Below are 12,612 nucleotides of genomic sequence, written 5' to 3'. Positions count from 1 at the left end.
TAAAACACACATTACCTCGCACACACTAGGGGGCAGTGAGCACACTTGCCCGGAGCAGTGGGCAGCCCTATCCATGGCACCCGGGGAGCAGTTGGGGGTTAGGTGTCTCGCTCAAGGATACCTCAGTCATGGACTGTTGGCCCTGGGGATCGAACTGGCAACCTTCCGGTCACAGGACCAGTTCCCTGACCTCCAGCCCACGACTGCCCCACTACTTTAAAGACTGTAAAATCTTGGAAAATGTGAAAAACTCCAAAAGTTGAATGAAAGGATAACTAGGAAGCCAAATTTCTAAAGTTAAAATCAGAAACAAAAATTTTCTTTAAAAGTCATTTCAGGATTACAGGCACAGCAAAGACTGAGCTGAAGAGGCTGAAACCAAAAGTCAATCAGACCATTACTGACCTACTATATCTGCTGCAGGTTCTCAACCCTCTGCTCTCAAATCATTATTCTTCAATGCAAATTATATGTAAATCGAGCTAATCAAATATATGTCCTCATCTGTTAAATTATAATAAAAATGACCAGTAAATCTTTGATTGGTCCTCAGGGCACATCGAAACTTCATATTAATGGCTTGACTTGGCGCTGGCTGGAGTTTATTTCCACATACAGGGTATGGATACAGCGTGGGCACATGAGTACAGCGTGGTCGATCAACAGTCAGCAGGATCAGGAGTCTAGTCGTATTCACATGCATGCAGACGATCATGCACGGGCACAGCTTGGTCATCAGTGTGTCACCAGTCTAGTCTGGTCACCAGTCTGATCACCAGTCCAGTCTACTGTAGCCTGGTCAACAGTCCAGTCTGGTCAGTACTCCAGTCTGATGAATACATGTTTTAAAGTAGAGATACTGGGGGTTCGGGGAGAAAGGTGAAGGTTGGTGAAGAAGGGAAGGGGGGGAAGGGGGTCTGGGGTCAGGGGAGACCCCAGGGGTAATGTGAGGATGTTCTCACCCCAGGAGGAACATCACAGATAAAACACGCAAAGGCACACAACTCTAAGGCAATGCAGCTGACGACCAGAACAGATGACTTTCCTCACTTTCCCTCAACCGTGTCTGGTAGACCAGCCGTTTGACGGGCATCCCTCTCGAAAAACATCAAAGAACATCTTTAATCTTTTAAAGACTCTCTAGAAGACACTGGAAATATATACAGTACTGTGTGAAAGTTTTAGGCACCTAAGCAAATGTTTAAAAAGTTTAGCTCAGCAGTGAGTTTATCCCAATACACATTAGAATGGGTCTCGGGTCCGTATTTTTCCTTGACACCTTCACAGCCGCCACAGAGACTCGTTAATATCATCAATTACATCATGAGCTCAATTTACTGAGCACTGATTGGTCAAACCAGGAGCTGCTTTTTAACTACATATAATACTGGGCTTCCTCCAGGAGAGGCTTGGAGATGGGTAAACAAACACACCAACATACAGAAAATCACCTATATGATCATTATTAATTAATATTCTATATATTCTGTTTATTCAAATATTGATACATTTCTCAGCAAATAAACATGAACTACTAAAATGTGTCTTTGGTGTCTAAGACTTTTGCACAGTACTGTATATATATATATATATGTATACTGCCAGGTCACCACTATAAGTAAGAAGTTGTTCTGAATGACTCGCCTGGTTAAATAAAGGTATACGTTCCCATACACTTATAACTGTTACCATGTTATCTGTTCAATTTATTAAAATTCAAATGTCATTGATTTTACTTTTTCATTTATTCAACATTTAATGATGTCATTTCTTAGCTTACAATGTGCTATGTTTAGAGATCAGTAATGTAGCTGCTATACTAATTTTAGTACTAATACTAATGAAACAGAACACATAAAAAACATATATTCTATGACATGAAGATAGCATATATGAGTAATACATGCATCCATATAGGAGCGTTTATGAACTGCATATGTGTGTTTGCATATTCTGATATGTGGCTAAAATATATCTCACATATTTGAAAATGTCCAGTTTCAAAAAAGTATATACGTCCATATGTGACGAATATAAATGGGATATGAGGGACAACCCTGCACGCTAGTGTATGTCACACACATGCTCGTTCTTCAACGGTTCTTTAAAATGGTAAAAGAAAATGGTTCTATAGAGAACCAAGAGCATCAAATGAGCCTTTGCGTTCTTCAGACTGATAAACAATGTGTTGGATATGGTTCTATATGGAACATTGTTATAAAAAGGGTTCAATGTAGCACCCAAAACTGTACTTCTATTGTTCCGGTGTCAAGCTTGTAATAACAGAAGAACCCTTTTACAGTCAGTCTGCAGAACTCTCCATGCAAAGAACCTTTAAATCATACCTAGGGATCTTTGAGTGGTTATGGTTCTATATAGATTTCCTTCATTAAAGAACCCTTGAAGAACCATCATGTTGAAGTATTACCCATGTTTGAAATCCATTTGGCCATAAATCAGGTATTTGTTTGGGTGAGTATGAGCTGCTTATGTGGCTGCAGTTTCACACTGTAGCGCCCTCTATTGGTCGTCATAACTATTGCCCAAAGCTTTGCACTGTAGATGGCAGTAACACGCCGACTGGTGGTGCTCAGTCGGATGTCAAAAACAAGAAGAAGGAGCTCAGCTTTCTTGGCATATTTGCAGTGAGGCACCAGTAAGGGGAGGTTTACAGCTCAGAACTCTGTCCAGGTCTAAGTCTCAGCCTAACAGGGGCTGCATTTGCCCTACGAGGTGCATTTCTGTGTGCAGCACTGCCTGTTTTTCACCCCTCCTGCTTTAGTCTTTAGGTGGAGACTAGTGAGCTGAGTTAATGAGTTTATGGACATGGACTTGGATTGTAGCAGCATGGACAGACGGACAGCAGTGATAGTGGACACTGGAGATGCCCTGTATCCAAAGAATGGATCAGTGGTCCATTCCGTGAAGACTGAAGAGGAGGACGAGCTCCTAAAGGAGGTCTGTGCTTCTGCAGGGTTGGTTCTGTATTAAAAAGGAGGGGATTCTTGTTGTTACATGTCTAATCAATTGCAGTCTGAGTTCTTCTGCCCAACATTTACTAAGAAATTAGTGATAAATGAATGTCAGATATTCTGATTAGTGGAGTTCCACCTGTTTGCAGCTGAGGAGCTCAGGAGGAAGAGTCTACTTAAAAAAGCTGGTTCTCCAAGGGTTCTTCAGTAAAGACAATGGTTCTTTATACAACCATGAACTCTAAATGGTTCTTTAGATTGATGGGGTGTGTGTTGTATATGGTTTTATATGGAACCATTTTGTAAAGAGCTCTGTATAGTACCAAAAAGGGTTCCACTATTGTTACAAGCCGGTGAACCCTTTTTTGGTACTACATTAAACCCTTTAACCCTGTTTAATAAAAAGACGGTGCTTCAAGGGTTCTTCAGTAAAGAAAATTGTTCTATATAGAAACATGGACATTCAAAGAACCTATTGCATGCTTAAAAGGTTCTTTCGAAATGGTTCTTCAGATTGATGGAGTATTTGCTGAATTGTTCACAATATAACCTTTTTGAGAAACGGTTCTATATAGCACTCAAAAGGATTCTTCTGTTGTTACGATGGCAAGCTTGTACCCATAGTAGAACCCTTTTGGTTGCTATATAGAGCTTTTTTTATGTAGAACCACTAAAAATGCTCTATAGCACATTTTCCATCAATCTGAACCATTTCATGATTCAAAGAACCCTTTAATCACGCAAAGGGTTCTTTGAGTGTTCATGGCTCTGTATAGAATCGTTTTCTTTAGTGAAGAACCCTTGAAGAACCATTTTTTTTAAAAAGTGTACTCTACTGACTCCTTTCATGCACATTTAAAAAGGATCTTCAGTTAAGGCCGTGGTTCTGTTAGAACCATGAGTTCTATATAGAACCATTTCAAGCTTAAATGATTCATTGCATGGGAAAAGCGTTCTGCTACGGTGCACAATGTCAAGCTTGGAACAATAGCAGAATAGTTTTTGCTGCTATATAGCATCGTTTTCAGAAATGTTCTGTATAGAACCATGTGCAGCACGTTCTCCATCAGTCTTAAAAACACTGTCACCATGCAAAGAATGGTTGTAAACATAAGAACCACTTAGGAAGCAATTGAGCAAATATATATATATATATATATATATATATATATATATATATATATATATATATATATATATATATCAGGTAAACCTGAAAATAAACAAACCATGTTTTTTTGTCTCATGTGCTGTTGTGTTTGGAACAGGGCTGGGCAGTATGATCGTATCCTGATGAGCTGGGAAAAACATTCTTTATTGCTTCTCCTTTTGATCTTTCATTCAAAATATTAGCAAACATTGAACCTTTGTCACAAAAATAAAAACTAAATCTTATTGTGAAATCAATACTTTTTCTTAAATGTATGTGCACCATCATTGTTGGCATCCCTAGAAGTTCTTAAGAGTGAAATTCTAACTGAAGTGTATTCCCATTCACACCTTATGGTTTAAAATTCATTTGAGTGATCAGAAACACTTAAAAGGTCAGCCAGGACTTCGAATTCACTGGGAAATACATATGAGATGAAACACAGGCCAAATTCCCTCCGTAACCGTCACAGAGTAAGTCCAGAGAAAACAGGAATGATGTGACAAAAAGGTACTGAGAAACGGGCACAAATCAGGAAGCGTTTACAAGAAAATAGCTAAACAGTTGAAAATGCCCATTTCCACTGTCAGGACAATAATGGATATGTTGAAGACAACTGGAGATTTTGAGAAACTGCCGGAAAGTGGTTGTTTGTCTATATTGACAGTGAGGAGGATGTGGACGAAATATCTCCAGAGATCCCAGCTGGGGATGTTAATTATGTCTTGTGGTGGGACCATCCAACAAACTACACTTAGACTCCACCTACATAACCACAAGTTGTCTGGGAATGTTGCCAGAAGTAGCCTCTGCTGACAAGGACCAATAAACCCAAGCGCCTACAGTTTTCCAGATGCCCCTGGAACTTTCTGTGGGACTGTGTTGTGAGTAGAGATGAGAGCAAATTGCTTTTTGGCAACAAACACCAGAGGTGAGTTTGCTGTGGACATGAAGAGAACCATGTGGAAAAGTATCCCATCTTCATTGTGAAGTATGGTGGTGGATCTGTGGGGCTGTTTCTTCCAAAGGCCTCGGACAGCTTGTTCACATACATGGCATCGCAGACTGGTACAACTACCAGCAGACTGCCTCAGCCAGGAAGCTTAAACTGGGCTATACTTTGGATCTTCCAGCAGGACAATGATCCAAAACACACCTCAAAATCAACAGGAAAATGTTTCACTGACAGCAGAATCAAGATTTTGCCATTGCCACCCCAGCCCCCTAACCTTAACCCCATAGAAAACCTGAGGGATGAGCTGGAGAGGAGAGTCCACAGTGTGGACCTTGGAATATGAAGGATCTGGAGAGGTTCTGAATGGAGAACTGGTCTCAGGTCCTTTGCTGTGTTCTACAGTCTCTTTAAGCATTATAGGAGAGACTCAGAGCTGATATCTCTGCAAAGGGAGGCTGCACAAAGCATTAAATGAAGAGGTGCCAACAAACATTGTCAAACAAACATTTGAGAAAAATATTTATTTCAGATCCAGGATTTTAAAGGTTACGTCAAAAGGATAAGCTATAAACAATAAAGAACGTTTTTTTTGGCCTGTTTTGTTCATGTTTCCCAGGGGTGCCAGTATTTGTGGAGGGCACTGTAATGTCACAGTAAGCTTTTATGAGCATTTTTTATTAAATATGTGTAAGTGGAATAAGTGCAGTGCAGTATATAAAATGTTAAATGAAAAGAATTTGTACTGATGGTCTTTGATAATATTTCAGATGTGACACAACTGGTTCTATTTTTGTCTGTTCCAACTTATTAAACTTAAATATTGTGTCACATCATATTGTGAATCTGTAATATCATGATGCTATGTCTTTATATTGCCCACCCCTAGTTTGGAATGCATATTAAAATGTAGTAATATATTTGAATTTCAACTACATTATTACATTTGAATATGCATTGATATTAAAAATATGTGCCTGCATTTTTTTCCTCTTTGGTCAGATTATGGTAATTGTAAGTAGTAACTGAAATTCTAAATTATTTTTTTTTAAATGAATATTTTGAATGTAACATCATGGAGATTCGTTTCAAGACTGCAGAATTGATTTTAATCTAATAATAAGATTTAAACTTACTTATATTTGATAAAGTAAAATACAAAAATATGTTGTGCAATCTTACACACTGTGAAAAAGTGGAACAGAGTGGAAATTGATAGTTTGAATTGATGTAACATATATTTACTGTAAGGGCGGCACGGTGGTGCGGTGGGTAGCGCTGTCACAGCGAGGGGGGCCTGGGTTCAATTCCCCGGCCAGGTGACCGGAGTCCTCTCTGTGTGAAGTTTGCATGTTGGTGCTGGAGAAGAGTAGCACTGGATGGCTTGGACCTAAAAGTAAAGGAGTGCTTTCCAACAGTTTGATAAATGACTTTTGTCTTATTACAGGAGCTCCATGATGCACCTCCCCTTTGTCATCCACACAAACTCCCAACGCAGGAACAGCATCATGAAGGCGGAGTGGGAGAGCGGTGTGCAGTCCAGGATTCAGCATGTGTGGAAAGTCTGTTTGTAGTTATTAAAACAGAACCCGAAGAAATAAATACGTCTGCACAAAGTGGTGGAGACCACAGGACCACACAGGACTGTGGCTATGAAGAGGAAAATGAGGACCACCACTTAGTTATTAAAACGGAACCAGATCTTCAGAGACTGAAGTGTGAATCTGACTGTGAGAACCATCACAAACCTTACCCGCCTCCTCTCTGTAAAACAGAAACAGACACCGTGGAAGTCGCTCACCCCGTGTACAGTGGCGGCGGGGGTGAACAGACCTGCAAGCGGATGTGGCCGGTCCAGCATGTGGACTGTAAGCAAATTCCAGAGTTGATGGGGGACCATGACGATTCAAATACAAGTGAGTTGAGTGTGTTTGTAGGATGGACAATAAGTGATTACACGATGGCACTTTTTTCCAGATACCGACACGGAAAACATAAGTTTGGGCTGATACTGATGTGATGTTTTTCTTTAAAGACCACTGTGCTTCTCACGCACACATTCTCTAAGCCACTTATCCTTCTGGGTCACGGCGGGAGCTGGAGCCTATCCCAGCGGTCACTGGACGGAAGGCAGGACGCACCCTGGACATCTCAGGGCAGACACACTCACACACATTCACACTTAGGGGCAGTTTAGCATCTCTAGTTGTCATGACTTTGTCATGTCTTTGGACTATAGGAGGAAACCCACACAGTCGCCTGAGTGGGGAATCGAACCCAGGCCTTTCTTGCTGTGAGGTGACAGCGCTACCCACTGCATCACTGTGCCGCCCCCTATAATATAAACGTAATCCATCACGCTGAGACGAATCATACGCTCTACAACCCCACAGGAAGAACTTCACACCTAAAAATGATGGCTCTTCAGAGTTTCCTCGGTAATGACCTTAGTTCTATACAGAGCCATGAACGCTCAAAGAACCCTTTGCATGATTAAAATATGCTGCGTATGGTTTGGTCTAATGGGGCGGCATGGTGGCGTGGTGGGTAGCGCTGTCTCCTCACAGTGAGGAGGGTCTGGGTTCGACTCCCCGGCTGGGTGAGCGGGGTCCTCTCTGTGGAGTTTGCATGTTCTCCCCGTGTCTGGGTGGGTTTCCTCTGGGTTCTCCAGTTTCCTCCCACAGTCCAAAGACATGCAGTCAGGCCAACTGGACATGCTACATTGCCCCTGGGTGTGAGTGACTGTCTGTGTCTGTCTGTCTGCCCTGTGATGGACTGGCGACCTGTCCAGGGTGTATCCTGCCTTCCGCCCGAAGACTGCTGGGATAGGCTTCAGCACCCCCCCACGACCCTGACGGAGAAGCGGCTTAGAAAATGGATGGATGTATCTAGAAAAGTGTAGAAAAGCAATAAACTATTGTCATATTGCCCACCCATTACATATTATCATAGATATAATTGTAATTGTAATAATTGTGCAAAAGGAATGATTCCTAGTTTGGAGAAGAAAACAGAAATATTGGGCTTGAAAGAGAATAAAGGAACAATAACTAGCATAATATGACAACTGACACTTGTTTAAACGGTCATGATATCGCTGCCACCAGAACAAAACCTTGTATCTCTGTTTTTGTCATTTTTCAGTTTTTGGCAATTTGAAAATGTCCATTGCCCTTTATACTGTGTGTAAACTGATGAATGGACCAAAAGAAATCACCCAAAATTACTTGGAAAAAGTCTGGTTCCATTGACTTGCATTAAAAGTAAATTCAGTTTTTTCCTTCTCCTGGTAAATGGTAAAGTTACCATTTTGGTGAGATGAGGTTTTCTTCCGACAACCTTGATATTCAGTATTACGCCATAAAAAAGGCTAGACTGAATTGGACGAATCCTTTTTTTTCTCCCATCCAATATGTGATACAGCATTTTTCTGCTAATAACAGCTAATAACATAGCAAGTAATTACTTTAGTAAGTAATATATTTTGTTAGAACATCACTTGAACAGTTTTTATGTTGTTTTAATGACACTAATTTCCCGTTCTTGATACGTCAATTCCAGACAAAAGGATTAACAGAGAAGGAACGCATGGGAACCATGTCGGTCACCTGGACAAACCCGGTAAAGAACACAGCAGACGAAGGTCTTACTCCTGTTCTGAATGTGGAAGTATGTTCTCTAAATCATCAGCCTTTTACAGCCATATGAGAATACACACCGGTAAGAGGCTGTACCAGTGCTCTCAGTGTGACAAGTCCTTCACCCAGTCAAGATCCTTCAAAACCCACCAGAGAGCACACACCGGAGAAAAGCCGTACCAGTGCGCTCAGTGCGGGAAGACGTTCACGCGGACCGACGTGCTCCAGATCCATCAGAGGACTCATACCGGAGAGAAGCCCTACCTTTGCTCTCAGTGCGGCAAGAGCTTCACCCGGTTAGACGTCTACCAGAACCACCGCAGGATTCATACCGGAGAGAAGCCTTACCAGTGCTCTCAGTGCGCCAAGACGTTTACGCGGTTAGATGTCTACCAGAATCACCAGAGGATACACACGGGGGAAAAGCCCTATCAGTGCTCCGTCTGCGGAAGACGCTTCTTGTACTTGTCGAACATCAGGAACCACGAGAGGACGCACACGGCGGAGAGGCCGTACCGATGCTCTTTGTGTGATAAGACGTTCATACAGTCGGGACACCTAACCAAACATCTGAGAACCCACACGGGAGAGAAGACATAACAAAGCTGTGAATATACCCTCTTGCTAAACCACCCTTTGATTACGTCCTGTGGATTAATATTCCGTAAATGCACGGAAAGCGGTGCAAAGAAGTTAGTTGTGTGAAAAAGTTTTAAATAAGTGAAATTTATAAAAGAATATATAAGTGAAAATAAGTTGACACATCCTCTACAGCCCATGTGACAAACACAAGGCCTCCTGGCCAAATCAGTAATTTCTATTAATATTACTGCACTAGAGTTCATTATAGGTGTCTGTAAACTGGGGACATTTAAAGAGGTTGAACAGTTACCAGCAGCCAATGAAATCTATTGTTTTATATAAAAGGTTGTTTTTGTTTAAAATAATCCTCAGGTTATTCAAGCCCTATTTTCTGCCATTGTAGCTTTGGCAAATTTTGAATAAACAATAGCCAGTTGGGGTCAGTTTGGTGAAATGCTAGGTAAAAATAACAGCGGGCCCATTTGTGTTGGGATTTTTAATATGGCCCTCTTAGTGGTTGGGTTTGAAAGAGAACACACTTCTGCACATATTAATGCTCAACTACTTTTCTTTTTAACATATTGGGGGGAAAAAAACTACAGCATAAAATGTGACGTATACATAAGGAACGTTTTATATATTGTGTTACATCTTCTCAGTATTTTAAATTCAACAAATGAATAGAAATTGTGCACTAAAATTTCCCTATTTGATTGTGTTCTCTGTAGAGGACGTCCGCTTATTTTGACATAGGAAATTGAAGGAACTGGGAGCACTGGGGTCCCTGAACTCTTGCATACAACTACATAAGAGAGCTGCTGGTGTATCTGTGACGTTTTAAACATATCGTTATATGTGATGTACTAGAAGTGCAAGAACTTACAAGATGAATGTTTTCCTTCAATGCGATGCAGTGTTTTCTCAATTAGATTGATTTTTCTATACAGCAAAAACAGAGTTGGGAAAAAAGGGTGCCTTATATTAGTATGGTACTGTTTCCGATTAGCTTTAAAAAATGTTGAAATGCGTCCAACATTTATAAAAATCCAGTTTTGGAAACCGTATTTTAAAGCACTTGCCATAAGCTGATATACTAGTCATGATGAAGTGATACAGTACAGTTATAGGTCAGTACAATGTGTTACGTTGTGTTGTTGCATTTCTAGAGGCAACACTTCATTACATTATCCTGATTTAAGGGGTGTCATTGCTATGATGCTGGTGTGGTCCATCATGCATCTAAAAGTGGGTTTGGTGAATATGCACTGCAAGGCTTTGAGCCTCTGAGGCTGTGGAAACGCTGGTGTCATGGAACAAAACAAAAGCTTCAACTTGAATTATAAATTTTCAACTTGCGCAGAATACAAAGCGCTTTAAGGATAAAATTAAGAACCGGAAGCGAGAGAACGGTGCAGTACCTGCTATTTCTGGGCTTTGTTGGGATGCATGCACAGCACTTTATCAGCACCACAAGTAAAAGAGCAAGCTGTAATTTGGTTGAAAGGGCTGAAATGAATAAACAGACATGAGATTAGATTAGGGGCAGTTGTGGGCTGGAGGTCAGGGAACTGGCTCTGTGACTGGAAGGTTGCTGGTTCGATCCCCAGCACCGACAGTCCATGACTGAGGTGTCCTTGAGCAAGACACCTAACCCCCAACTGCTCCCCGGGTGCTGTGGATAGGGCTGCCCACCGCTCCGGGCAAGTGTGCTCACTGCCTCCTAGTGTGTGTGTTCACTAGTGTGTATGTGGTGTTTCACTTCACGGATGGGTTAAATGCGGAGGTGAAATTTCCCCGTTTCTGGGATTAAAAGAGTATCACTTAACTTAAGATACTACAAAAACGATGGGAAGAAAATTTTGGGAAAAGAAGAAAACAGTAATTCAGAGCACACCAGCCCAGCTGTGGGGTAATACGTATGAATACTGGCTTCAGTCAATAGTAGCCTACACTCCTAAAAAGATGGTTCTTTACGGGTTCTTCGATAAAAAAAATGGATTGCATGATTAAAGGGTTCTTTGCATTCACCATGAAAGAGCTCTCAGATTGATGGAGAATGTCCATGAATGGTCTATACACAGTTCTACATAAAGAACCTTTTTGAAAAAGGTTCTATATAACTTCCAAATTGGTCCTTCTAAGTTTGTAAGTTTGCCATCATAGCACATGCCATAAAGAACCATTTAAAAAAAAAACTGTCTACAGCACATTGAAGAACCTTTCACATATAAAGAACCCTTTAATTATGAAAAGGGATCTTTGAGTGTTCATGGTTCTATATAGAACCTGCTGTCTATACGGAAGAACCCTTGAAGGGTTTTCTACATGTACATTGTCAGATTTGTAACAACAGACGAACCCTTTTGGGTGCTACATAGGTCCACTTTCAAAAAGGTTCCTCATAGAGCTAGCTACAGCACATTCTGCATCAATCTGAAGAACTGTTTCATGAAGCAAAGAACCCTTTAATCATGCACAATGATTAATCATTTAATCATGCTCATGCTTCTATCTACCATTTTACTAAAGAACCCTTGAAGAACCATCCTTTCTAAGAGTGATACGGCTCACCCAGTATTATCGAAGAATGAAAGCAGTGTAGAACCTCCCTGTTTACCATTTCACGTTCTCCAGCCACTTTGACACAGTACTGACCCCCAACGAGCATCTGGCCTGTCCACATCAGTAAATTTCAGTCATAGAAATACATGTACATGAAAATGTGCGTACAGATAGAAGGGAAATCCATAATACTCATATTTTCATCTTTAATCCATAGTGTGTTTATTATGGAGCAGATATTACCGTTTAGATTTCAGTGCCCTAAATTCTGACAGAGTACAGATTTTATACTGGTGGTCTAAAAGAGCTGGTAAACTTTTTATCCTGCCTTAAATGTGTTTATTTGTTTGATTATTAATAATTTGCTGATAGGAAATAAAAAAAAAAGCTCCACAGATTAACCTTGAATTCAAAGCATTATATACCAATGAAATATGACTGAAATTGACTAAAAAGAGATTTCATAGCCAAAAAAGTAACTTTTTATTTACGTGTTTAATGTTTTACAGGGTTAACATTGTTAAAGGTTGTGCCGTGGAGCTTCTGTGGTTTATACGCCAAATGACTTTTAAATTGTAAATCAACAGAATGTGACTTTTTAACATGAACATTGTTTTATTGTACTGTTACGGTGTCTTATTTTATCATCGTGTATTGATTGTATTGTATATATTTGTAAGCTATTTAACTTTAACGTTTTAGCTTTTACTCCTCAGCATCCTACCAAAAACAAGGGCTTGGTAAAGTACAGCCTTA

At 40.5% G+C, this 12,612-nt stretch overlaps 1 protein-coding gene across 2 annotated transcripts; it reads left to right on the top strand.

Moving 5' to 3' along the window:
- The first annotated feature begins 2,588 nt into the window (after window positions 1-2,588).
- Window positions 2,589-10,355, top strand: LOC108411415 (zinc finger protein 79-like). 2 transcript variants are annotated; one of them, XM_017682973.2, is made up of 4 exons: window positions 2,589-2,656; window positions 2,783-2,958; window positions 6,522-6,990; window positions 8,636-10,355. In XM_017682973.2, the coding sequence occupies exons 2-4, from the start codon at window positions 2,821-2,823 to the stop codon at window positions 9,310-9,312; spliced, it is 1,284 nt and encodes a 427-aa protein (XP_017538462.2). In that variant the 5' UTR covers window positions 2,589-2,656; window positions 2,783-2,820; the 3' UTR covers window positions 9,313-10,355. The 2 variants fall into 2 exon arrangements, with proteins under 2 accessions (XP_017538462.2, XP_017538461.2); XM_017682972.2 differs by having other exon boundaries at window positions 2,593-2,958.
- Window positions 10,356-12,612: the final 2,257 nt, after the last annotated feature.

Source organism: Pygocentrus nattereri, chromosome 12, assembly GCF_015220715.1.
Source record: "Pygocentrus nattereri isolate fPygNat1 chromosome 12, fPygNat1.pri, whole genome shotgun sequence".
Taxonomy (NCBI): Eukaryota; Metazoa; Chordata; class Actinopteri; order Characiformes; family Serrasalmidae; genus Pygocentrus; species Pygocentrus nattereri.
Note: the sequence above shows the minus strand (reverse complement) of the source record. Positions and strands in the feature narration are given on the sequence as shown.

What these genes read in the sequence shown, in the direction of transcription:
- LOC108411415 (XM_017682973.2), top strand. Translation starts at nt 2,821, where the DNA reads ATGGACATGGACTTGGATTGTAGCAGCATGGACAGACGGACAGCAGTG. An exon ending in AGGACGAGCTCCTAAAGGAG is followed by an intron (nt 2,959 to 6,521) that starts GTCTGTGCTTCT and finishes GTCTTATTACAG; the next exon opens with GAGCTCCATGATGCACCTCC. An exon ending in CCATGACGATTCAAATACAA is followed by an intron (nt 6,991 to 8,635) that starts GTGAGTTGAGTG and finishes CGTCAATTCCAG; the next exon opens with ACAAAAGGATTAACAGAGAA.